This window comes from Schistocerca serialis, chromosome 1 (assembly GCF_023864345.2).
Source record: "Schistocerca serialis cubense isolate TAMUIC-IGC-003099 chromosome 1, iqSchSeri2.2, whole genome shotgun sequence".
Taxonomy (NCBI): Eukaryota; Metazoa; Arthropoda; class Insecta; order Orthoptera; family Acrididae; genus Schistocerca; species Schistocerca serialis.
Window position 1 is genome coordinate 930130028 of NC_064638.1, and position 26366 is coordinate 930156393.

Below are 26366 nucleotides of genomic sequence, written 5' to 3' on the forward strand. Positions count from 1 at the left end.
TAAATGGGGCGTTATAGGGTTCACTGTGGCATGTAGTAAACGAGAGAACTTTCCCTTCCAGCCACCATTTGGGAGTGCGAAAGGCTGGGGGGTAATTCTCCAACGTAGAGGCTCGAGCATAGTGCTCAGCAAAGTGCTCGGCAATCACATTTGCATCGGTAGATAACGCACCATTTATGTTAATACCGGAAACACCTGTTGGGGTCTGGTACCCGTAAACACGTCTGATCTTCCCAGACTTGGGAAGGTGACGTATGGCACCCAATGGTCGAAACATATCTCTCCCAACACTCCTGCTTCCGCTGTTTGATAAGATGGTCAATGCGAGCACAGAGCCATTTAAAGGCTATGAGGTGCTCCAGGGAAGGGTGCCGCTCATGCTGTTGTAGAATTTGCCAACGCTCCTTAGTTGCTTCAGTGACTTCCGCCAACCACCAAGGGACTGTCTACACTGGGGGTACCCTAAAGAGCGAGGGATCATGTTTTCTGCCACAGAAACAATTGTTGTAGTCACCTGCTCAACCATCCCATCAATGTTCCTGTGTGGGGGAGATTCAACAGTGACAGCAGAGGTGAAAGTTTCCCAGTCCGCCTTGTTTAAAGCCCATCCGGGCAGGCGTCCATGGGCTTGACGCATGGGCAGTGACAGGTTGTCATGTGCTCTCCAGTGGATAGATGGGAGAAGTCCTGGACTGCAAATGGATAAATCAGTGGTCAAGTAACTACCATGAGCCACAATGAAATGTGTGGTGGCCCCAGTATTTCAGAGGCAGAGGTCGAACTGAGACAATAAAGTTGCGACATCTCTGCCTCGGCCAGTAAGCACAGTGCCACCCCACTAGGGGTTGTGGCCGTTAAAATCTCCCAAAAGTAGGAAAGGTTTAGGGAGTTAATCAACCAATGCCGCTAATACATTCAGGGGTACTGCACCATCTGGGGGAGGATATACAGTGCAGACAGTTATTTCCCGCATCGTCCATATTCTGAGAGCCACAGCGCATGATGGACACGACGCACCATGTAAGGCGCCCTTCCCCAATTGGCTTGCTCTTCAGGAAAATTTTGAAAAATGGAGGTCAAACCCTGCAGGGGACCATCACAAACATGTGAGTTGGCCTATTCTAACCTCCAGACCTACAGGGATGGGGGGTGGAGAGAGGGGGAGGGAGGGGGGGGGGAGGAAGGGCATGAGAATATGGACTGGAGGAAAGGAATGAAAGAGGAGGTTGCCTGGTAGAATTTTGCACAGAGCATAATTTAATCTCTACAAACACTTCGTTTTAGAATTGTAAAAGAAGATTGTACACATGAAAGAGAGCTGGAGACACTGGAAGGTTTCAGACTGATTACATAACAGTAAGACACAGATTTTGGATCCAGATTTTAAAACGTAAGACATTTCCAGAGGCAGATGCGGACTCTGACCACAATTTACTGTTCATGAATTGTAGATTAAAGCTAAAAGAATTGCAAAATAGTAGGAAATTAAGGATATGGGGCCAGTATATGACTTTGTTGAAAGTTTCAGAGGGAGCATTAGGCAACAGGTGACTTGAACAGAGGAAAGGAACACATTAGAAGATGAATGGGTAGGTTTAAGAGATGAAGTCGTGAAGACAGCAGAGGACAAATAGGTAAAAAGCCCTAGTAAAAAACCTTGGATTACACTGGAGATATTGAATTTAACTAATAAAAGGAGAAAATTTAAAAATGCAGCAAATGGAACAGGTGAAAGGGAATACAAATGTCTAAAAATGAGATTGACAGGGAGTGCAAAACGGCTAAGTAGGAATGGCTAAGAGGAGAAATGTCAGGATTTAGATCCATATTTTACCAGAGGACAGATGGATACCACCTACAGCAAAATTAAAGTGGCTTTTGGAGAGAAGAGAAGGAGCTGTACGACATCAAGAGCTCAGATGGATAACCAGTCCCAACCAAAGAAGAGAAATTTGAAAGGTGAAAGGAGTATGTACAGGGTCTTTACACGGGAGGTGAACTTGGAAACGATATTACAGAAAGGGAAGAGGATGTAAACAAGGAGGAGAGGGGGAAATACGATACTGTGACAAAAATTTGACAGAGCGCTGAAAGACTTAAGTCTAAGCAAGGCCCTGGGAGTAGACAGCATTCTGTCAGAGCTACTGATAGCTTCGGAGTGCCAACCATGATAAAATTATTCCGTCTAGAGTGCAAGATGTATGAGGCAGGCAAAATACCCTCACACTTCAAGAATATAGTTCTAATTCCAAAGAAAGCAGGTGCTGATCAGTGTGAAAATTGCCAAACTATCAGTTTAATAATCACAGTTGCAAAACACTAACATGAATTCTTTACAGAAGAATAGAAAAACTGATAGAGAAGTTGAACTCAGATAAGATTAGTTTGGATTTCAGAAAAATGTAGGGACAAGCGAAGTGATACTGAACCTATGACTTACCTTAGAGGACAGGTTAAGGAAAGGCAAACCTACATTTATAGCATTTGTAGACTTAGAGAAAGTTTTTGACAACGTTGACTGGAATAATCTCTTCAAAATTCGGAAGGTAGCAGGGGTAAAATACAGGAAGCAGAAGCCTACTTACTATTTGTACAGAAACCATATGGCATTTATGAGATTCCAGGGGCATGAAAGGGAAGAAATGGTCAAGAACGAAGTGGGGCAGGGTTGTAGCCTATCCCAGATGTTACTGAAATGGCACATTGAGCAAGCAGTACAAAAACCAAAGAAAAATGTGGAGTAGGAATTAAAGCTCAGGGAGCAGAAATATAAACTTTGAAACTTGCTGAAGAGACTGTAATTCTGCCGGAGACAGAAAAGGACTTGGAAGAGCAAATAAACGGAATGAACAGTGTCTTGAAAGGTGGAAATAAGATGATCATCAACAAAAGCAAAACAAGGGTAATGGAATGTAATCAAATTAATTCAGGTGATGCTGAGGGAATTAGATTAGGAAATGAGACACTTGAACTACTAAATGAGTTGTGCTATTTGGGGAGCAAAATAACTGATGATGGTCAAAGTAGAGAGAATATGACGTGTGGACTGGAGATGGCAAGTAAAGCGTTTCTGAAGAGAAATTTGTTAACATGGAGTATAGATTTAAGTGTCATGAATCTTTTTATTGGAGGTATTTGTCTGGTACATAACCAAGTATGGAAGTAAAACGTAGATGGTAAACAGTTTAGACAAGAAGCTTTTGAAATGTGGTGCTACAGAACAAGGCTGATGACTAGATGGGTAGATCACATAACTAATGAAGAGGTACTGCACAGAACTGATGAGGAAAGAAATATGTGGCACAAACTGACTAGAAAAAGGGGTCACTCAACAAAATACATTCTGAGACATTAAGGGATCACGAATTTAGTATTGGAGGGAACTGTGGGTGTAAAAATCGAAAGGGACACCACAAGATGGCTATAGTAAGCAGATTCAGAAGGATGAAAGCTGGAGTAGTTATTCAGAGATGAAGAGGCTTGCACAGGACAGAGTAGCATGAAGAGCTGCATCAAACTGTCTTCGGACTGAAAACGACAACGACGACGACAACAACAACAACAATAAATCAATTCATACTCCTCTCTTTTTTGACGTCATACCCTATACAAGATTCTTGTGTATTTCTAGGCTCATTCATTTTATAAATAATGAAAATGCTGACCTTGCAAAGCACGTGAACAAGTTACAATCTGTTACTGACCATCTGAAACAAAACTTCCAAAGTTTTTGTTATTGTGAATAAGATATTGCAATTGATGAGTGCCTAATGATATTCAGAGATAGACTTCACTGCATACAATTCGATCCCCAAAAAGGAGCATGTTTTGGAATAAAGTTCTCCGAAATTTGTGAAACAGATAGTGGCTATTGTTCAGGATTTGATAACTATACAGGAAAAATATGTGAGGCAAATAATAAAGAAATCCTAATTAGTGACGGTGTTATGGATCTCATGCAACTGTCATGGTCATACAGTATATGTTGACAACTTGTACACTGTCCCTTCATTGTTTGCAAGGCTCACTGAAAGAGGCACAAATGCTGCAGTGACAGATCTACAAGATACTCTTGGGGTATTTTCACACAAGCTCATGGCTCTGAAGTGGAAGGGTAAAAAAGAAGTAAATATTCTATCCACTATCTATACAGATGTCAATATCACAGCAACAGAAAAAACTGATATGAAAACCAAATCCCAGTCCAGAAGCCCCAAGTATTATACAAAACAACAATTCAATGAATGCAGTTGACAGACAGGACCAGCAGTTGTCATCTTTCCCTCTAATGTGAACATACACCAAAGGATACAAGAATTTTTTCTTTTTCCTGAAGGACACTGGGATTTTCAATTTATGTGTCCTACTAAACAAAGTGTTAGGAAAAAAATCTTGTTTCAGTCAGTTTAGAACTCAGCTGGTTGCTGACATAATAGAGCGAGTCACTCTACCACACTACCCCAGACATAGATGGCCCCAATCTGGAATTTCCGCTGTGAGACTGCAAGCAGCAGATTGAGCACATTTTGTTAGCAAGAGATTGCTTTATTTGAAACTGTTAGAGAGCCTGGTGTATAGTAGGATTACATCCAGAAACAGGGACTTACAATGTTGGCCTTTTGGAGTAACTCCAAGGGACAGGTAGGTTTCAAGAAACAGAATGTGCGACCTTAGCTTCGATAGTGCAGAAGCATGTTTTCAAACCAAATAGATTTAATATGTCAAACGTTCCCTCCCACACAGCCTTGGCATTCGAGGCATAGATATATGTTCAGATGCAAACTATTTACAGCAATACACTGCTGCTCTCACCTCAGCCTTTACTGGACATAATTATCCCACCAGCCCAGTTCAAAGCAGATTTCCCAGGCCATCACATCCAATTCTGGTACTGCTGATCCTTCCAAGAAACAACTTCAGAGCACACCACTTATCATGGGTATTATCCTGGTCTGGAATGTACTAATCAGCTACTTCGACAAGGCCATGACTTCCTAAAACCATGTCCTATAAAGAGATCTGTACAGTCAGATTTTGCCCACCACACCTAGAACAGCTTTTTGTCGCTCTCCCAATCTCCACAATATCCTTGTCAGACCCCATTCTCCTTCTGCATTGATCTCCCTACCCTATGGCTCCTACACCCAAGACCATCCCCACTGCAAGATTTGCCCTATGCACAATTCCACCACCATCTATTCTTGCCCTGTAACTGGTAAAACATATATCATAAAAGGGAGATAACCACCTGTGAAACGACACTTCATATACAAGCTGTAATGTAAACAGTGCTGGTCAGGATGAATGGGTGTAGGCAGAGGGTGTATACTGGCAACAAGCAATATCCTGTTGCAGAGCATCCCTTACAATGTGACAGTCATGACCTTGGTGCCTGTTTCATCACATGGGCCATCTGCATTCTTCCCCCAGACACCAGTTTCTCAGAACTCTGCAGGTGTGAACTAGCGCTACATTATGTCCTTGGTTCTCGCCACCCGCCTACCCTTAATTTTTGTTAATTTCTTCTGTCTCGGCGTTTATTCACAGTAAATATTCCTTTCTTCACTCTGTTTTAGTTTTCTACACATTTCACTTTCTGACATGTCTGTTTTTTGCTGTCCCCCACCCACCTCCCTTATGTAAAATATACTTAGCTTTTCATTCTTTATTAACTCATGCATGATGCTTTAGCAACAATTTCTGTCTTGCATATTCCCTGTCATCCACCTTTAAGCTTTCAGGTTTTCAAATCTCGTCTGGTGCAGTCCCCAATAATAAGTCTTTCCTTCTCATCGTGTCCAGTAAGTCTGCCCTGACCTGCAGTTTTGGGTGACTTTCCGAAAACCTACCCCTTTTCCTAGACCTCTCTAGTCCTTTTCGTTCATCCCTCTTTCTTCCCCTTCAATCCTTCTGCCAGAAGAAGGAGCTCCTGACTCAAAAAACTTGCATAATTGTAATCTTTTTTATGTGCTTGTTCTGCCGCCACTTGGTGAGTAGATTTTTTTATCTATCCTATTACACTATATTGTCAAAAACTGATAGTTTTCATTGTTATAGAAGTAATATTTGGTGTTCCCCAGAGCAATGTTATAGGCCCTCTGTTATTCCTGGACAATCTGTGCAGCCTTCTTATATTGTTTTCAGATGACGCTTTTATTTACCATTTTGTAAAGTCATCATATGAACAAAACTATTTGTACAAGAATGGTGCAAAATGTGGCAATTGACTTTAAATAATGAAAAGTGTGAAATCATCCACATGAGTATTACAAGGAATGCACTAAATTTTGGTTACACGATAAATCACAAAAATCTAAAGTGTGTCAAGACAACTAAATACCTATGGGTTACAACCACAACCAACTTAAATTGGAATGATCACATACATAATGTTGTATGGAAAGTGAACCAAACACTGTGATATATTGGCAAAACACTTTGAAAATGCAACTGGTCTAATAAAGAGAAGCCTACATTACACTTGACCACCCTCTTCTGAAATATTGCTGCATCAGATAGGCCTGACAGAGGAAATTGAAAAAGTTGAAAGAAGGGCAGTTCATTTTGCATTATAGCTAAACAGGGGAGAGAGTCCTGTGGACATGATACACAAATTTGTGTGACAATCATTAAAACAAAGTGTCTTCGTTGCGGCAAGATCTCCTCATGAAATTTCAATCACCAACTTTTTTGTCCGAATGCAAAAATATTTTGTTTGCACCCACCTTCATAGGGAGAAATTATCGTGTAATGACACAATTTCAGAGATTTTACAGGTCTCATATAGATATGATTTTGTGTATATAGTGTAGTTGTGTGAATCGTTGTACCAAGGGGCTTAGTGGCTAATGCACCTGCCTAGTAGACAGGAGACCTGGGATCAATTCCTGGCCTTGGTACAAATTTTCACTTGCCACTTCAGTGTATATACATAAAGAAATTATCATCACAATAAAATAAGAGGAATCAGAGCTCGTACAGAGAGATTTAAGTGTCAGTTTTTTCCACACACTGTTCTGGGAGTGGAACAATAGAGAAATATCTAGAAGGTGGTTCGATGAACCCTCAGTCAAGCACTTAATTGTGAATTGCAGAGTAATCATTTAGCCTTAAATATTAGAAGATGTAGTAATTTTTAGTAAACTATCAATGCCCAGCCAGACAGTGACCAATACCTTATACCACACCAAGACAGGGTACTTGTGAAATTAGCATACTTTTTAACAACTACTCCACAATATTCCACAATGGGCAAATTATCTAGATAACAATGGAACTACCTGGAGTTTCCATGTTTGATTTTACCTATATAACATAACCATAACAGCAGTCACTCAGGAGCAAGACAAGAAAAATTTTCATTGTGTATTAGTCAGCCTCTGAGCCAATGACCTGTGATGCGGGCTGGATAAATTTGGTTTTATTCAGCTAAGGTTAAATGGTTTGAGCATATTTGGAGTAAAAATGGTTTTAAGCCCAACATGAACATACAAATGAATTCAAAAGATCTGAAAAAACTATGATCTTATCTTGGAAAAGAAAATTATAGGAAATTTATACTCAAGGTAGTCCGAGTTTCGTATCTCCTAAATAAGTATGCAAAATAAGTGCTGAATTTGTGTACATTAAACAAAAGTCTGAAATCTGTTCATTGCCTGGCAGTGGGGAAGTCACTTCACTCTGGTGAAAAACATGCTGCTGTATATGACTGATGTAAATCTGTCCAATAAAACCGCTGAAAGAACAGTCAGTAGTTGTTGCCTCAAAAATATTATTAAAGAAATAAAAAATCAGTCACAAATTGAAAAGCTTGGCAGTAATATATTACATAAAGAAATTATATTTACTACTGAGCCCTATTTGAACCCTCAGACGAAAAATGGCGAAAAAGGTGAAGAGGAGAGCCTTACGCCTTGGAACTAGAATTTATAGGTCCACATAACAACACAATTTCAACACCCAGGAGTCAGTTTGTTTAGCAACCAAAGGCAACATGAGGCTCACCCCACATTACACAATTTTCTGAATACAGTGACTAACAACCTGTCCTCCACATGTAATTATCATCAGTCCATTGGAGTTGGCTAAAGCACCTACCCAAAAGTATGGAAATGGCACATACAACTTACTCTTCTTATTACACATTCTTAATGCCAATGAATGAGTCCTATTACAGGACACATAAGAAGCAGACTGCTGAATCAGACTACTCTGGTCTACATCGCTCAACTCCTGCATCAGTAGCAATGGGGATGAGAAGAACGATGGAAAGGCTTGGCATCATATCACAGCCAAGGACTGAACAGGAACCAGAATGAATGGTTTGGCTTTCTTATGCCTAACTCAAAATCAGTCCTCCCTGTGACCCAAACAAGAGCCCATGGGAATTAGGACAACAATTTTGTCAGGTCATTCAAAGATCTAATGTGCTTTGTTTTTAGTGGACACACTCTCTAATTTCCCATTTGAGTCTTGTAAGTCAACCACAACTTAGCAGGTCAAGTATGACTGTTAGATGTCATAATGGTACAACAGACTTTGCTTTGTTTTCATCTATCTACATCTATACTCTGCAAACTACTGTGAGGTGCATGGCAGAGGATACGTCCCACAGTACCAGTTATAAGGGTTTTTTCCTGTTCCATTCATGTATGGAGTGCAGGAAGAATGATTGTTTAAATGCCTCCGTGGGTTGTAGAATATTCCGAGAGTCTCTGTTTAAAGCTGGTTCTTGAAACTTTATGTGTAGGCTTTCTTGGGACAGTTTAGTCTATCTTAAAGAGTCTGCTAGTTCACTTTCTTCAGCATCCCTGTGACACTCTCCCATGGATCAAACAAGCCTATGAACATTCATTCTGCCATTCTCCGTATACATTCAAAACCCTCTGTTGGTCCTACTTGGTATGGATCCCACACACTTGAGCAATATTCTAGAATGGGTTTTATAAGTGATTTGTAAGCAATCTCCATTGCAGACTGATTACATATCCCCAGTATTCACCCAATAAACCACAGTTTACCACCTGCTTTACCCACAGACTGAGCCTATGTGATCATTTCATTTCATTTCATATCATATCATATCCCTACAAACTGTTACACACCCAGGTACCTGTATGAGTTGACCAATTCCAACTGTGACTCACTGATATCATAGTCATATGATACTAGTTTTTTTGTTTTGTGAAGTGCACAATTTACATTTCTGAAGACTTAAAGCACAGTACCAAACGTTGCACTACTTTCAGATCTTAACAAGATATGATATGAAATGAAATGATCACAGAGGCTCAGTCTGTGAGTAAAGCAGGTGGTAAACTGTGGTTTATTGGGTGAATACTGGGGATATGTAATCAGTCTGCAATGGAGATATTTAGGCAGCTTCTTTCAAACAGCATTTCATTATAAACAACTGCATTATCTGCAAAAATTCTGAGGTTACTATTGTCTGCAAGATCACTAGTATACAACACGAACAGCAACGGTCCCAACAAAATTCCCTGGTGTACTTCTGAAGCACCTCTACATCTGTCAATGACTCACCATCCAATATAACTTTCTGTGTCCTCCCCCCCCCCCCCCCCCCGCCCCCCCCACCCCAAAATAATAATAATAATAATAATAATAATAATAATAATAATCCTCAATCCCGTGACAAATTTGGCTTCATACATCATATGAACTTACTTTCAATAAGCATACATGTCTTACTGAGTGGAATGCTTTTTGGAAATCTAAAAATACTGCACTATCCATGTAATATAGTCTATTCTCTGTCCTACATGTTTGCAATTGGAAGGAGAACTTCAGACAACTGTCTCCAGCAGTTGCCATGCATTTATCACGTCCGAGTTTTTGAGATTCTGCCAGTGTAACAGTATCGAGGGTACCTAATGTTGAGTACCTTCCACCTGAAGTAAAATTCACAGGTCGAGTGATTAGTATGTACATTCAAAAGTTAGATAGATGAAGGTGTGTTAATGAAGTCCACCCAGGAGACACTCATCAAATCCCTCACAATGTAAGAGGGTTGGCTGAAAAGTAATGCCTCCACCTTCTTAACTCTTCAACAGTTGGCAGCATTGGTATGTGACAGGTACTGGCTCGTTCTGTAGCCTCTTCTCTACGGCTCCAGTTGGCAGGAAGCCTTAGCATTGAACGGTTGTGTTGTTACAGTGTAATGAATGGAACCCTACACAGACAGTCGGTCAATGCAATTTAAGCAATGTGCGGTCATTGAATTCTTGACAGAAGAAGGTGTCACCCCAAAGGAGATTCATCAGAGAGTGAAAGTTTATGGTGATTGTATTGATGTGAGTACTGTGCATCATTGGGCAAATAACTTTAAAGATGTTGAGGTGGGAATATCTGACCTGTGTGACAAACAAAGAGTTGGATGTCCTGTTACAGCAACCACCAAGTTTCACAAGCAAAATGTTGACAGATTGATTCAGGACAATCATCGTATCACTCAGAGAGAAATTGGAAGCACAATCAACATTTCACAAGAACATGTGGGTCACATTATTGCATGACAATGCCAAACCACACACTTCATGTGCCACCACAGCAAAACTTCAGAGACTGTATCTCACCACCATACGGCATTCTCTATAAAGTCTAGATTGAGCACCGTCCGACTTCCATCTGTTCCTGATAACGAAAGACGATCTGCGCGGACATCATTATGCTTCTGATAAAGACGTTGAGAGAAATGTGAGATTGTGGTTGCAGAAACAGAATGTCGACTTCTTCCGTGACGGCTCCAGAAAACTTGATCATCGTTCGCAGAAATTTATCCAATTGGCTGGTGATTATGTGGAAAAGTGAATATTGGTAATTAAAGATCACATTCTAAGGATTATTTCTGCATTTGATTTATCAAAATATTCCCATTCAAACCCAATTAATGAAGGTGGAGGTATTACTTTTCATTCAACCCTCGTATATGTCCACGAATGACAACAATTGCAGCAGGCTACGTACATTGTTCAACCAACTGCATCTGGACCAGTATGCCCAGGGACAGCACACTAGTCCATGGTACTATGCAGGCACATCCACCTGGGCTCACGTACTTTGTATTAATCCTGGGTGGACCTCAAGTATCTTCTTCAAAAACAAAGCAGCAGGGTAGGGGAGGGCCAATTATTTGAAGTCACACTTAGGCAGACTCTGCTGATCCACCATTGAAATCAGCTCAGTTCCAAGATACCAGACAGACAATATGATGGTAAATGATCCAAAACAGTTACATTCATAGGCTAATTCTGAGACCTGCCAGCTGATATAGGCCAAGTACACCAACCATGCCTCCAGCTATGCCATTGCAAATGCACAGCTGTGACTTTTGCCCATGCCACCAAGTGTGAATACAGCCAGTTGCAATGGGCAAACATTTAGGGAAACCCATGGAGGTGGACTATTGTCTTCATCCAGGCCATATCACCCTGATACATTTTAAGAGCCAGGTACAAGAACAATTCCCACACAAACTACTGAGACTGAAACCATGTTGCCACCCCTGAATGAGGCAGGTATCACTGTTTCATTGTTACCATCCTGCTGCCTGAATCATTGGCAGGAAGGTCATAGTTACTATCATATCTGCAGCACCAAGCTAGGCCTTACTCAAAACGACATTGGCCCTCCCAACTGGTTACGGGGGACACGGATATCCCCAAAAAATGCAAAAATAGAACCATTCAAATGCCCACCAGGCAGTGATATAGAATATGAAGCGATGGGTAATGTTAGCACAGCATGAGCACCAAGCACCATAACCCAGCATTAAGAGAGGTCAGAATAAAAAGCTGTGATAGGTAGATTCCTTGGCAGATGAGTCCATATAAAGCCGCATGTGCAGTAAATCGATACCAACTTGCATATGCGCATGGAGCCTACCGTTATATATCACAGTTATATAGTAGACTTCACTTTGTTTTCGGATTACAGCATGGATGCAATTTGGGCACTTAGTACATGAAGTAGGTTGTCCCTATATGTAGGCTTGTAATAACATTAAACTTACCAAACTTTGGTATATGTGACATTAACCAATATATAGGCCAATGTCTGTAGGTAAGTGGCTTTCAACTTAAGCTACTGCTACACAAAATTCACATTTTCAGGTGCATAACAACTAATTTGCATTAATGTCCTGTGAGATACAATATCTATGAGCTAAATTTCAGCTGTTAAAGTCACCAATGCACAAGAAAATATTATCAGCAGCTTGAAACACATCAAATGCCTCACAACTTACATTAATAATCAAAGAACCGTCACTGTTATGTGGCTTCATTCTTAAACAGGCAATTGTTCTAGCTGCATGTGACAGATGAATCTACAATTTGCTGTAAGCATCTAAATTTTTATATAATATATTCCTTATGTTTTTGTAGCTTTTAAGAATTAAATAATAACACTATAGCAGTGACTTACCACAATGAGTATCATGTCCAAAATAAAACCAATGACACAAAAGCGATAAACTGCAAGAATTAGCAGCCAAATTGCAAACAGCCAAAGATTGTAGCTCACAAGCGTCCATACACATTGTGCCAAATGCTTCCACCACAACTTCACTGTGACCTAAAAACATATTTAAACACACATGTTTATAATATCTATGAATTCACTTAATTTATAGATGACCAAGCAATTACACATAATACAATGAAACAATGGTCAATAGTGAATTCTAAGAGTTTTTTCCTCCCAATAATTGAGAAAATAACAGGCTGACACACACAGTTTTCCAATGATAGCTTGGCAGGAAGATTTTCTCTTGCCTACTCAGTGAAATTGCAACTGAAATGAATATCATAATTATAGAATCTGGTAAATCTGTTATTTGTGAATTAACTTGTTTCAGTTATCTCTTAGGCTAGTAACTGATATCAGGAAGCCACCGCAGATCTGAACGAAACAAACACTTTGGACTCTGCAGTGTTTATATACCAAAATGATACCTTGCTGTAAATAGGCATCAGAATACACATATTTAATGATGAGTTTATGTAAAATAAAGGAAAGATGGCCATTCACACATATCTGGGGCACAGAAATACACAACATAAAACAGCATTCACTAGCTATTTTTCTAGCAACAGCACACACATTCACACATACAATGATACATACACACCAACATACACTCTTGTTGGGTGGTTGTTGTGTTTGGGTGTCTGTGTGGTTTTGTGTGTGTGAAATCTATTGTCAGTGCTTGAAAAAGAGCAGTTGCTCAAAAGTTAGTGTAAATGCTATTTTTTGTCGTGTTTCTGTGCTCCTCATGCTGATCAGCTATAAGTGAGTTGTTACCTTTCCCTTATTTTACATATTACTCCATCCATGAATTTCCATTATTATTACAGTGATGCATTTATTAAGGCAGAACTTTTCATGTGATAACACAAATTACAAAGGAATGGCTAGAGTTAAATATGGTTAACTGCCAGCTGGGATGCTTTGTCATTATCACCCATATGTTGGAAACATGTCAGCTAATACAGCCTGGGGTATGTCAGTTTTAGGTAAGGATTGGCTAAACTATTAACTGTGACTGATAGATTCAATTTCACAGTTCCAAACCGGTTAAAGGTGCCCCAAACCTGTTCATTTTTTAATAGGTTCTACATAGGAATGCGAAATAATGACTTTATTGTCACAACATATTTTAAGTATTTAATGCAGTTAGGGAAATCATTTTGAAGTCTGATTTATTTAAGACTTTCTGAAAGTTGGAAAAGTGTATTCTTTCATCAATTAACAGAAAAGTGCTCAGATTTAAATACAGAATCTTTTCAATAAGTTGTGTACTTAGGTACATATGACAACCATTTATTACACAGCATACTCTTCAAAAAATTCTATTGATAGGCTCTCATGCCACTGACATGTGGAATCTATCTTAATTACTTTCACCTCTGGCAGAAAAATATCCCCGTGAACAACTAGATCTCTGTCTTTTCTTTGTGTTGAAAACCAAGCGCAACTACACACAAAATGGAATGGAAAACATCTATACTTCACCCTCCTATAGCATATCACTTTGCATAATATGGGAGATCAGCATTACCGTCAAGAACACTTAATGCATTTGGAACAGTAAACCTGTCATGACTTCTAAATTGGAACAGTGATACTGCTTGTGCAAAGGAACAACTCTGTATTCTGCAGTCCATCCCTGATAACTGCTGCTGAAGAAATGAACACATTCCAACTGCAAGCAATATACTACTCAGGCAGACCTATTAATAAGTAATAGCTGTAACGCAGAACAGTTTTGGTGGATTGTTCCAAAGAAATGAATACGTTTCAGGTGCACAAATATCATCCCGACCCCACAGAGCTATCTGTGCTTATAGGTTGCAAGATCAATGCAATTTCAGGATTTTGTAGCGGACATTGTTTGGAATTGTGTTGATGGAATCATTGGTAGAAGCAAATGGCCAGTACTGACAACTCTATTCATCCTTTAGAAGTTCTGCTTCAGTTGACACAAGTCGTTTGCTGTGTATTCTAGAATAATTTGCGTATCACAAGGCTGTATGCAAGTTCAGGTATGATATGTTAGCTTAACTTGGCACCCACACAGTCATCATGTTTGACAGTCACAGTGGACAATGCAAGGCTCTGAATGGGTCCAGTATCAAAGTTTAGATTCAGTACATCTCTATAAAGCAGACCACCAGCCTGGTATATTCTCATAGACAACTAAAAGCAGCTTTCAACACAATACCTTGCATTCCCATCAAACCACACAGTGGTTATTAACAATCCCCACTGGCCAAAAACGAGTGGAACCGGGGGGGGGGGGGGGGGGGGGGATGGGAAGAGGTGTAGAGGGGGCATGGGGGACTGTGGAGAGGGGGGCTGGGGGACAGTGGGGAGGGGGCGTGGGGGACAGTGGGGAGGGGGCGTGGGGGACAGTGGGGAGGGGGCGTGGGGGACAGTGGGGAGGGGGCGTGGGGGACAGTGGGGAGGGGGCGTGGGAAACGACAGGGAGGAGACTGGTGGGGAGGATACTGGCGGGGAGGGGAGTGAAGTAAGTGATGGGTGGAGGGGAGGGGAAAGCAGTGTGGAGGGGAAAGGGGAAAACGGCAGAGTAGGAGGAATGGTGGGGAGCGAGAAATGGCGGAGAGGAGGAGGAGGAGGAGGGGGGGGGGGGGGAGAGAGAGAGAGAGAGAGAGAGAGAGAGAGAGAGAGAGAGAGAGAGAGAGAGAGAGAGAGAGAGAGAGAGAGGGGGGGGAGGGGGAGGTTTACTTTATTTTTGTCTCATTACCGTCAATGTGGAACAATCATAAAAACTGGGACTCCCAAGGGAGTCTGGAGAATTTTTAAAAGAAGTCAGCCAAGTATTCATATTATGAGAGTCCTGCTGCAAAGTGATGTCTTAAATACATTTATGTGAAAAGGCAAAGCTTTTTAAATAATACAAACACATTAACACATTAAATCTTTATTCTTCATGTTACATATTTACTTCTCAACACAGTCAACCTGGTAACGAACAATGAGAGTGCAGTTTGTTGATACCATCACTGTAGAATGTTTTACTTTGTTGACAGGGCCACACTCTCACCTCAGCTTGCACTGTTTCATCACTATAAAAGTGAAGTCCTTGGAGGTGTTCTTTAAAACTTGGTAACAGATGAAAATCAGATGGGGCCAAGTCAGGGCTGTATGGAAGATAATCGGTGAAAGTGAACCCAAAGCATTAGATTGTTGCATATGTCACAGTTCTCACATGATATCTGACATTGGCGTACCGAAGTAGAGGGTGCTCCATGTGTGGAAAAACTCTGAATTCAAAACTCGATTACAGCATGCTTTTTCTCATGCACCAAGATAGTTACACTTCACACCGCCATGTTACACACTACAGTTCGGAGCTCTCTAATGGCAGAGTGCTGCAAATACGTAGACATGAATAATAAAGATGTAGATTTTTAATAAAGACTTTTTATTTAAAAAGTTTTAAGAACTTTCACACAAAAATATTGTAGGCACTGCTTTTCAGCATGCCCTTTGGACAGTAAGTCTGACTACGGGTCAGCTCTCGTACCAATTCAAAGTCTGAGTCACAGCAGGCAGCTGTATGAGAAGAAACTAAAGGGAATGAACTTCTTCTTCTTCTTCTTCCTGGCCCTACTGCCCTAGATATGCCTTGGCCTGCACTAGGACATCATTCCATTTGTCCCTGTCCGGCATCTTGTGGTTGGTTGGTTGGTTGGTTGGTTTGTTTGTTTGTTTAAAAGAGGGGGAAGGGACCAGACTGCTAGGTTATCGGTCCCTTGTTCCGAATAAAACAATGCCACAAGGATGAGAATAAAACAAGCAAAACTGATGACACAAAATGGAGAGAAAGGAAAAACCACAACAATAACGGAAGGGCAACAAAACACTTAAATGGACAAAAGGGAAGAAGAAAACCACAGACATGCAAGAAAAAGAAACAGGTAGAAGAGGTTAAAACGACAAAACAGATTACCATAGCTGGCTAACCATGACAATAAAAAGGCAAAGCCAGCCACTCTGCAACACATTAAAACCTCCACCCTAAAAGCACTAGGGTGGAGGACACATAGGCACAAAGGACATGCGCTAAAACTTAGATCAAATGATAAAACCCACCTGCTTAGCCAGCATGTCATAAAGTTTGATGTCTGGGATTCCGACGTGTCCTGGGGACCACACGAACACCACTGAACGACCGAACCATTGCAGGGCATACATGGACTCCTGGATGGTCACTGCCAAAGGATGACGAGGGTAGCACTGGGAGATAGCTTGTAGGCTGCTTAAGGAGTCAGTACACAGAAGAAATGACTCCCCAGGACATGAACAGATCTGTTCAAGAGCACACGATATAGCAACCAGCTCTACAGTGAAAACACTGCAGCCATCGGGCAGCTGTTCAATATGTCCTCCATGGACATACACGAAGCCGACATGACCATCAGCCCTCGAGCCATGGGTGTAAACCATTCATGGCCTCGGTACATGTCAACAATCGAGAGGAAGTGACAGTGGGGTGAATTGAGTCCTTTGGGCCATGTGGAAGGTCCAGGCAAAGCCGCGGTGTACGCAAATGGAACTCGAGTATAGGTGATAATGGCAAGGACTCCAATTCATATAGAAGGGATTGGACATGTACTGCAATTGAAGCCCTGACCTGGGCCGCCGATGTTGGAGATGAACCGCCGTGGGTGGGAAAAGGGGATGGTAATTCGGATGCGCAGGAGAACTACGAATGCGTGCGACTTAACTGGCGAGTAGTTGCGCACACCTGACCTGCAATGAAGGAACTCCAGCCTCCACCAGGATGCTGGTGACTGGACTCATCCTAAAAGCTTCCATTCCTAGTCTAACACCACAGTGGTGCACTGGGTTGAGTAAATGCAATGCTGAGGGCACCGCCGAACCATAAACCAGACTCCCATAATCAAGGTAGGATAGAAAAAGGGCTCTGTAGAGCTGCAGCAGCTTAAAGCGATCTGCAACCCAGTTGGTGTTGCTCAGACAGCGGAGGGCATTGAGAGGTGCTGCCAGCACTTCCACTTAAGCTGACGAAGGTGAGGAAGCCAAGTCAATCAGGTGTCGAAAACCAGTCCTAAGAATCGATATGCGTCCACTACAGTGAGGGGATCGTCATTACAATAAAGTTGTGGTTTCGGATGACAGTACAATGGGACAGAAGTGCATAACACACAACTTTGGGGCTGAAAACTGGAAACTGTGGGCTACAGCGCATGAATGGGCCTTGTGGATGGCTCCCTGTAGGCACCGCTCAGCAACACCAGTACTGGTGGAGCAGTACGAAATGCATAAGTCGTCTGCATATAGAGAGGGTGAGACGGACGGCCCTACAGCTGCTGCTAGGCCGTAATTGGCCACTAAAAATAGAGAGACACTCAATACAGAGCCCTGTGGGACCCCATCCTCCTGGATATGGGGTGGAACTATGGGAGGCACCAACTTGGACACGGGAAGTACAAAGCCACAGGATATTCTGGATTAAAAAAATCAGGAGTGGGCCTCAGGGAGACCCAACTCGTATAATGTGGCAAGGATATGACGTCGCCAGGTGGTGTCATACACTTTTCGCAACTCAAAAAAGATGGCAAAAAGGTGTTGGCATCTAGAAAAGGCTGTTTTGATGGCAGACTCGAGGGACACAAGATTATTAGTGGTAGAGCGACATAGGTGGATACTGCACTGGCACGGAGTCAGTAGGCCATGTGACTCCTGGACCAAACCCAACTGCCGACACACCATACGTTCCAGCAGCATACAAAGAACGTTGGTGAGGCTTATGGACCGATAGCTATCCACATCAAATGGGTTTTTGCCAGCTTTGAGCACTGGTATGATGGTGCTCTGCAGCCAGTATGATGGAAAGATGCCATTGCACCAGATCCGGTTGAAGATCATGAGGAGATGTCACTTGTAGTCAGACGAGAGATGTTTAATCATCTGACTGTGTATCCGATCTGGCCCAGGAGCTGTGTTGGGGCAATGTACAAGGGCACTGAGGAGCTCCCACTATGTAAATGGGGTGTTATAGGGTTCACTGTGGTGTGTAGTGAATGAGAGGACTTTCCATTCTATCCACCATTTGGGAGTGCAAAAGGCTGGAGGGTAATTCTCTGATGCAGAGACGCGAGCAGAGTGCCCAGAAAAATGCTCGGCAATCACATTCGCGTTGGAAGATAACAGACCATTTATGTTAACACCAGGAACATCTGTTGGGGTTTGGTACCTGAAAACTTGTTCGATCTTTGCCCAGACTTGGGAAGGTGACATATGGCACCCATTGGCCGAGACGTATCTCTCCCAACATTCCTGTTTGCGTCTTTTGATAAGCTGGCGATCGCGGGCATGGAGCCATTTAAAGGCTGTGAGGTGTTCCAGGGAAAGGTGCTGCTTATACCGATGTAGAGCTTGCCAACACACCTTAATTTCCTCAGCGACTTAAGGTGAAAACCAAGAGACTGTCTTTCTCTGAGAGCACCCTAAAGAACAAGGGATCGCGTTTTCCGCCGCAGAAACAATCATTGTAGTTATTTGCTCAACCACCACATCGATGTTACCACGTGGGGGAAAGTAACAGTGACAGCAGAGGTGAAAGCGTTCCAGCCTGCCTTGTTTAAAGCCCATCTGCGCAGGAGTCCATGTGCCTGACACCGGGGCAGTGACAGGAAGATGGGGAAGTGGTCACTACCACACAGGTCATCATGTGCTCTCCGGTGGATAGATGGAAGAAAGACAGGACTGCAAACCGAGAGATCAATGGCTGAATATGTGCTGTGTGACACACTGAAATGTGTGGGGGCACTTGTATTTAAGAGGCACACGTCAATTTGTGACAGTAAATGTTCGATATATTTGCTTCGGTCAGTAATCACAGTGCCACCCCCCAAGGGAGGGTTGTTGTTGTTGTGGTCTTCAGTCCTGAGACTGGTTTGATGCAGCTCTCCATGCTACTCTATCCTGTGCAAGCTTCTTCATCTCCCAGTACCTACTGCAACCTACATCCTTCTGAATCTGCTTAGTGTATTCATCTCTTGGTCTCCCTCTACGATTTTTACCCTCCACGCTGCCCTCCAATGCTAAATTTGTGATCCCTTGATGCCTCAAAACATGTCCTACCAACCGATCCCTTCTTCTAGTCAAGTTGTGCCACAAACTTCTCTTCTCCCCAATCCTATTCAATACCTCCTCATTAGTTACGTGATCTACCCACCTTATCTTCAGCATTCTTCTGTAGCACCACATTTCGAAAGCTTCTATTCTCTTCTTGTCCAAACTGGTTATCGTCCATGTTTCACTTCCATACATGGCTACACTCCATACAAATACTTTCAGAAACGACTTCCTGACACTTAAATCTATACTCGATGTTAACAAATTTCTCTTCTTCAAAAACGATTTCCTTGCCATTGCCAGTCTAAATTTTATATCCTCTCTGCTTCGACCATCATCAGTTATTTTACTCCCTAAATAGCAAAACTCCTTTACTACTTTAAGTGTCTCATTTCCTAATCTAATCCCCTCAGCATCACCCGATTTAATTTGACTACATTCCATTATCCTCGTTTTGCTTTTGTTGATGTTCATCTTATATCCTCCTTTCAAGACACTGTCCATTCCGTTCAACTGCTCTTCCAAGTCCTTTGCTGTCTCTGACAGAATTACAATGTCATCGGCGAACCTCAAAGTTTTTACTTGTTCTCCATGAATTTTAATACCTACTCCGAATTTTTCTTTTGTTTCCTTTACTGCTTGCTCAATATACAGATTGAATAACATCGGGGAGAGGCTAAAACCCTGTCTCACTCCTTTCCCAATCACTGCTTCCCTTTCATGCCCCTCGACTCTTATAACTGCCATCTGGTTTCTGTACAAATTGTAAATAGCCTTTCGCTCCCTGTATTTTACCCCTGCCACCTTCAGAATTTGAAAGAGAGTATTCCAGTTAACGTTGTCAAAAGCTTTCTCTAAGTCTACAAATGCTAGAAACGTAGGTTTGCCTTTTCTTAATCTTTCTTCTAAGATAAGTCGTAAGGTTAGTATTGCCTCACGTGTTCCAACATTTCTACGGAATCCAAACTGATCTTCCCCAAGGTCCGCTTCTACCAGTTTTTCCATTCGTCTATAAAGAATTCGCGTTAGTATTTTGCAGCTGTGACTTATTAAACTGATAGTTCGGTAATTTTCACATCTGTCAACACCTGCTTTCTTTGGTATTGGAATTATTATATTCTTCTTGAAGTCTGTGGGTATTTCGCCTGTCTCATACATCTTGCTCACCAGATGGTAGAGTTTTGTCAGGACTGGCTCTCCTAAGGCCGTCAGTAGTTCTAATGGAATGTTGTCTACTCCCGGGGCCTTGTTTTGACTGAGGTCTTTCAGTGTTCTGTCAAACTCTTCACGCAGTATCTTATCTCCCATTTCATCTTCATCTACATCCTCTTCCGTTTCCATAATTTTGTCCTCAAGTACATCGCCCTTGTATAAACCCTCTATATACTCCTTCCACCTTTCTGCCTTCCCTTCTTTGCTTAGAACTGGGTTGCCATCTGAGCTCTTGATATTCATACAAGTGGTTCTCTTCTCTCCAAAGGTCTCTTTAATTTTCCTGTAGGCAGTATCTATCTAGTGAGACAAGCCTCTACATCCTTACATTTGTCCTCTAGCCATCCCTGCTTAGCCATTTTGCACTTTCTGTCGATCTCATTTTTGAGACGTTTGTATTCCATTTTGCCTGCTTCATTTACTGCATTTTTATATTTTCTCCTTTCATCAATTAAATTCAATATTTCTTCTGCTACCCAAGGATTTCTATTAGCCCTTGTCTTTTTACCTACTTGATCCTCTGCTGCCTTCACTACTTCATTCCTCAGAGCTACCCATTCTTCTTCTACTGTATTTCTTTCCCCCATTCCTGTCAATTGTTCCCTTATGCTCTCCCTGAAACTATCTACAACCTCTGGTTCTTTCAGTTTATCCAGGTCCCATCTCCTTAAATTCCCACCTTTTTGCAGTTTCTTCAGTTTCAATCTGCAGTTCATAACCAATAGATTGTGGTCAGAATCCACATCTGCCCCTGGAAATATCTTACAATTTAAAACCTGGTTCCTAAATCTCTGTCTTACCATTATATAATCTATCTGATACCTATTAGTATCTCCAGGATTCTTCCAGGTATACAACCTTCTTTTATGATTCTTGAACCAAGTGTTAGCTATGATTAAGTTATGCTCTGTGCAAAATTCTACAAGGCGGCTTCCTCTTTCATTTCTTCCCCCCAATCCATATTCACCTACTATGTTTCCTTCTCTCCCTTTTCCTACTGACGAATTCCAGTCACCCATGACTATTAAATTTTCGTCTCCCTTCACTATCTGAATAATTTCTTTTATCTCGTCATATATTTCATCAATTTCTTCATCATCTGCAGAGCTAGTTGGCATATAAACTTGTACTACTGTAGTACGCATGGGCTTTGTGTCTATCTTGGCCACAATAATGCGTTCACTATGCTGTTTGTAGTAGCTAACTCGCACTCCTATTTTTTTATTCATTATTAAACCTACTCCTGCATTACCCCTATTTGATTTTGTATTTATAACCCTGTAATCACCTGACCAAAAGTCTTGTTCCTCCTGCCACCAAACTTCACTAATTCCCACTATATTTAACTTTAACCTATCCATTTCCCTTTTTAAATTTTCTAACCGACCTGCCCGATTAAGGGATCTGACATTCCACGCTCCGATCCGTAGAATGCCAGTTTTCTTTCTCCTGATAACGACGTCCTCTTGAGTAGTCCCCGCCCGGAGATCCGAATGGGGGACTATCTTACCTCCGGAATATTTTACCCAAGAGGACGCCATCATCATTTAATCATACAGTAAAGCTGCATGTCCTCGGGAAAAATTACGGCTGTAGTTTCCCCTTGCTTTCAGCCGTTCGCAGCACCAGCACAGCAAGGCCGTTTTGGTTAATGTTACAAGGCCAGATCAGTCAATCATCCAGACTGTTGCCCCTGCAACTACTGAAAAGGCTGCTGCCCCTCTTCAGGAACCACATGTTTGTCTGGCCTCTCAACAGATACCCCTCCGTTGTGGTTGCACCTACGCTGAGGCACGCAAGCCTCCCCACCAACGGCAAGGTCCATGGTTCATGGGGGGGCCCAAGGGGTTATGAGTTTTAAAATCTCCCAAAAGTAGGAAAGGTTTAGGGAGTTGATCAATTAGTGCAGCCAATGTGTTCAAGTACACACACCATCTGGAGGAAGATATACATTGCAGACAGTTATTTCCTGTGTCATCCTTATCCTGACAGCCACAGCTCCAAGAGGGGTTTGAACGGGCACAGGTTCACTGCATACAGAGTTCCCGACATAGACACAAACTCCACCTGACACTCTAATATAGTCACTACGGTTCTTGTAATGTCCTCTATAGCCATGGAGGGCAGGGGTCCGCATTTCAGGGAACCAGGTTTCCTGAAGGGCAATGCAGAAAGCAGGTGTAAAGCTTAAGAGTTGCCACAGCTCAGCCAGGTGGTGGAAAAAACCACCACAATTCCAGTGGAAGATGACGTTATCATGAGGCTGGGAAGGCATGAAGTGTGCAAGGAGGCAGGTTATGCCTCAGGGTCACCTGCTGCCACTGATTGAGTATTTGTAGCCATTTTTATGGTGGATGAGGCATCAGTGACATCCAAGTCTGCAGGGGATGCCTAGATCTCCACCGCATCCTCAGATGCTGAACTGATAGGGAGTGGTGGAGTTGGGGCTACCAGAGGGTCCAGTTTCTTAGCAGATTACTTCTTAGTTTGCTTGCTCTCTCACTTCTCTTTAGGGGCTTGCTGGGAATATTTCTCCGAAACAGCTTCAGTCACAAAGGAAGACTGTGAAATTCTTTGTCCAGCATCTTTTGGCCATGGCCGTGGCATTGGTGGAGACTGAAAGACCTTGGGAGAGGGGGCCCCAAGGGACCCCTTCCGCATGAGAAAAGCCAGAGGAGGCTGTTTCTTCTCCGGCAGCAGGGAGGGGACCAATGTCCCCTGCATTTGGAGAGGCCTTGCTCCCGAAGTAGGTGCTTTGGGAACAATGGAGGAAGATTTGCCCCCTACCACCAAAGGGGCAGATGTATTCTGGTGGCCCAGAGGGCCCACTGTTTGTGGCACAGAGTGAGGAACCACTGACACTTAGGACAGCAATGGTGACATAGCTGCAGCACATGACAACGTCAACTGAATGGGGTGTAATCTTTCAAATTTACATTTAGCCTGTGTGTAAGTCAACCGGTCCAGGGTGTTGTACTCCATGATTTTCCCTCGTTTTGGAGTACTGGGCCCTGTGGTGAGCAAGGGGAGTGGTGCTCTCCACAACTGATTCAAGTGGGAGGAGGTGCACATGGAGTATATCTGGGTGTAGTTGACGTTCACAGTCTCGACAAAGGGAGCTGGAAGTGCAGCAGGAAGACATGTGCCCAAATTTCCAGCACTTAAAGCATCGCGTAAGGGGAGGGACATATGGTTTAATGTCACAGCGGTAAACCATCACCTTGACCTTTTCAGGCAATGAATCACCCTCAAAGGCCAAGATGAAGGCACCCTGTTGTCTTTGGTTCCCCTGTAAACGCACCGGATGAAATGAACACCCTTCCGTTCTAAACCGGCGTAGAGCTCTCGTCAGACTGCAATAGGAGATTGCGATGGAAAATGATCCCCTGGACCATGTTGAGGCTTTTATGGGAGTGACGGAAACAGGAATATCACCCAGCTCGACGCAGGCGATTAACTCTCTGGATTGGGCTGGGAATGCTGTGTGAATCAAGACTGCGCCGTTTCGCATCTTGGACAGTGGTGTCACTTCTCCAAACTTATCCTCAAGGTGTTCAACGAAAAACTGAGACTTCATAGGTAGAAAGGAGTCCCCCTCAGTTCTGCTACAGACTAAAAACTGAGGCGAATATGGCTCTCTCTGTTCTGTAGCCCTAGGTTCCTCCCATGGTGTAGCAAGGGAGGGAAACGATTTAGGGTCATACCTGTTGGCATTGTATTCGATCTTGTCCTTCTTAGAGACTGCTGATGCTGTACGGTCACCAGCAAGAGAGGACTTAGTCCACTTCACTGCGGGTCATCCGCCCTGATGCCACCCACTCTGGTCAGCGACACTCCCCAAAGGCACCACCCAGCGACAACAAAGGCTAATTGTTATGATGGCCATTGCTGGGAGTTCTGATGACCCAAGAATACAGGCATCTACTCCTTGGCATACGTGGGGAGTTTACAGCTCAGGCATCAGCAGTGCGATCCCTGTGCTGTCAGGGGGCTACCACCACATGGGTACATGACAGCCCCAACACAACAGACTGTCTACCGTGCTCAATACTGGGTGCAGAGAAATCCAATATTGTCATGGGGGCGAAAGAGGACAGGAGACAATGGAAGAAGACGACATACCCCGAATTTCCAGCACTTAAAGCAGTGTCCTCGCCCAAATAGGGTATCGCAGCTGGAGATGCAAAGCCATGACAAGAGATTCAGGAGATTGAATCTAAGGGCACTATGGATAACTCGTGCACCACGTAAGGTGTCCTCCCCCATATGGCCCGCACTTCTGTATTTTGAAAGTGGCAGGTCAAACCATAGAATGGGACCTGAACTCATAGGGCCAAAAAGTATGAGACTCTTTTTAGTCATCTCTTATGACGGGCAGGAATACCTCCAGCCTATTCTAACCCCGAACCTGCAGGGGGGCATCATCTTGCATCTCCATCCTTTGACACCAATAATTTTCAAACCATCTTGTATACCATCCAATGCAGAGGAGAAGACGATAAACTAATAGCATCACATGAAGGCGTGTTACATCAGTGGGCAGAGTACTTTAAGGAATGCTGAAGCATGGGAACATAGCAACTATCTGAAAACCAACATAAGAAGAGGAAAATGGGATGCCCTCGATGCAAGAGATTCGGCTAGCAATATAGAAAGGGGAAGATTTTTACACACACACACACACACACACACACACACACACACACACAGTGAAGTAAAACATCTTGAGAAAAACCATTCCTTTAAGGCAGACCCTCTCTCTAAACAACAATATTTTTAAGAGACGGAAATAAAATCTCACAATATCACTGCATCTTCACCCCCTTTAAAACGACCAACCCTTTCCCGACCAACCACCACTCTTTAACACTGTTTTCCCTTTAAGAGGACCACAAACAATCACAGAAGGGGGATTTTCAATACTGATTAGTGTGAGGTTTCTCACTGACAATTGGACACAACAATCTCTAAAATTTCATTGTAATTTTACTTCTAATAGCAAACATTTCCGATTTTTCTTCTGTAGTGAATAGTCATAGCTATTTCAAATAAAAGAAATCTTGTTGTTCTCTTGCTAGAACACAGAATTTCTGTTATTAGAGAGAGTGAAAAAGGAAAAGAGTGAAAAAGTCAAATACAGATTACAACTTCAATTTGTTACAGGTGTGTTAAGAAATGAGAAGAAAACGCGAACTAAAATTAAAATAAAAGACTGTGGCAACCATTTTAAGATGTGAATAATGCTATTTCAAAAAATGGCTCTGAGCACTACGGGACTCAACTGCTGAGGTCATTAGTCCCCTAGAACTTAGAACTAGTTAAACCTAACTAACCTAAGGACATCACAAACATCCATGCCCGAGGCAGGATTCGAACCTGCGACCGTAGCGGTCTTGCAGTTCCAGACTGCAGCGCCTTTAACCGCACTGCCACTTCGGCCGGCAATGCTATTTTAGAGCGGTTTAATGGAGCAAGTGCCAAAGGATTGTCTATTAGTGTACTGA

At 42.6% G+C, this 26366-nt stretch overlaps 1 protein-coding gene across 1 annotated transcript in view; it reads right to left on the bottom strand.

Moving 5' to 3' along the window:
- LOC126412444 (E3 ubiquitin-protein ligase RNF103-like) overlaps positions 1–26366 on the bottom strand; it is a 135221-nt gene that overhangs the window by 46939 nt on the left and 61916 nt on the right. The window contains exon 6 of the mRNA XM_050082052.1: positions 12445–12594. Within this exon, the coding sequence (XP_049938009.1) occupies positions 12445–12594 (150 nt within the window). The remainder of the gene's footprint in view (positions 1–12444; positions 12595–26366) is intronic.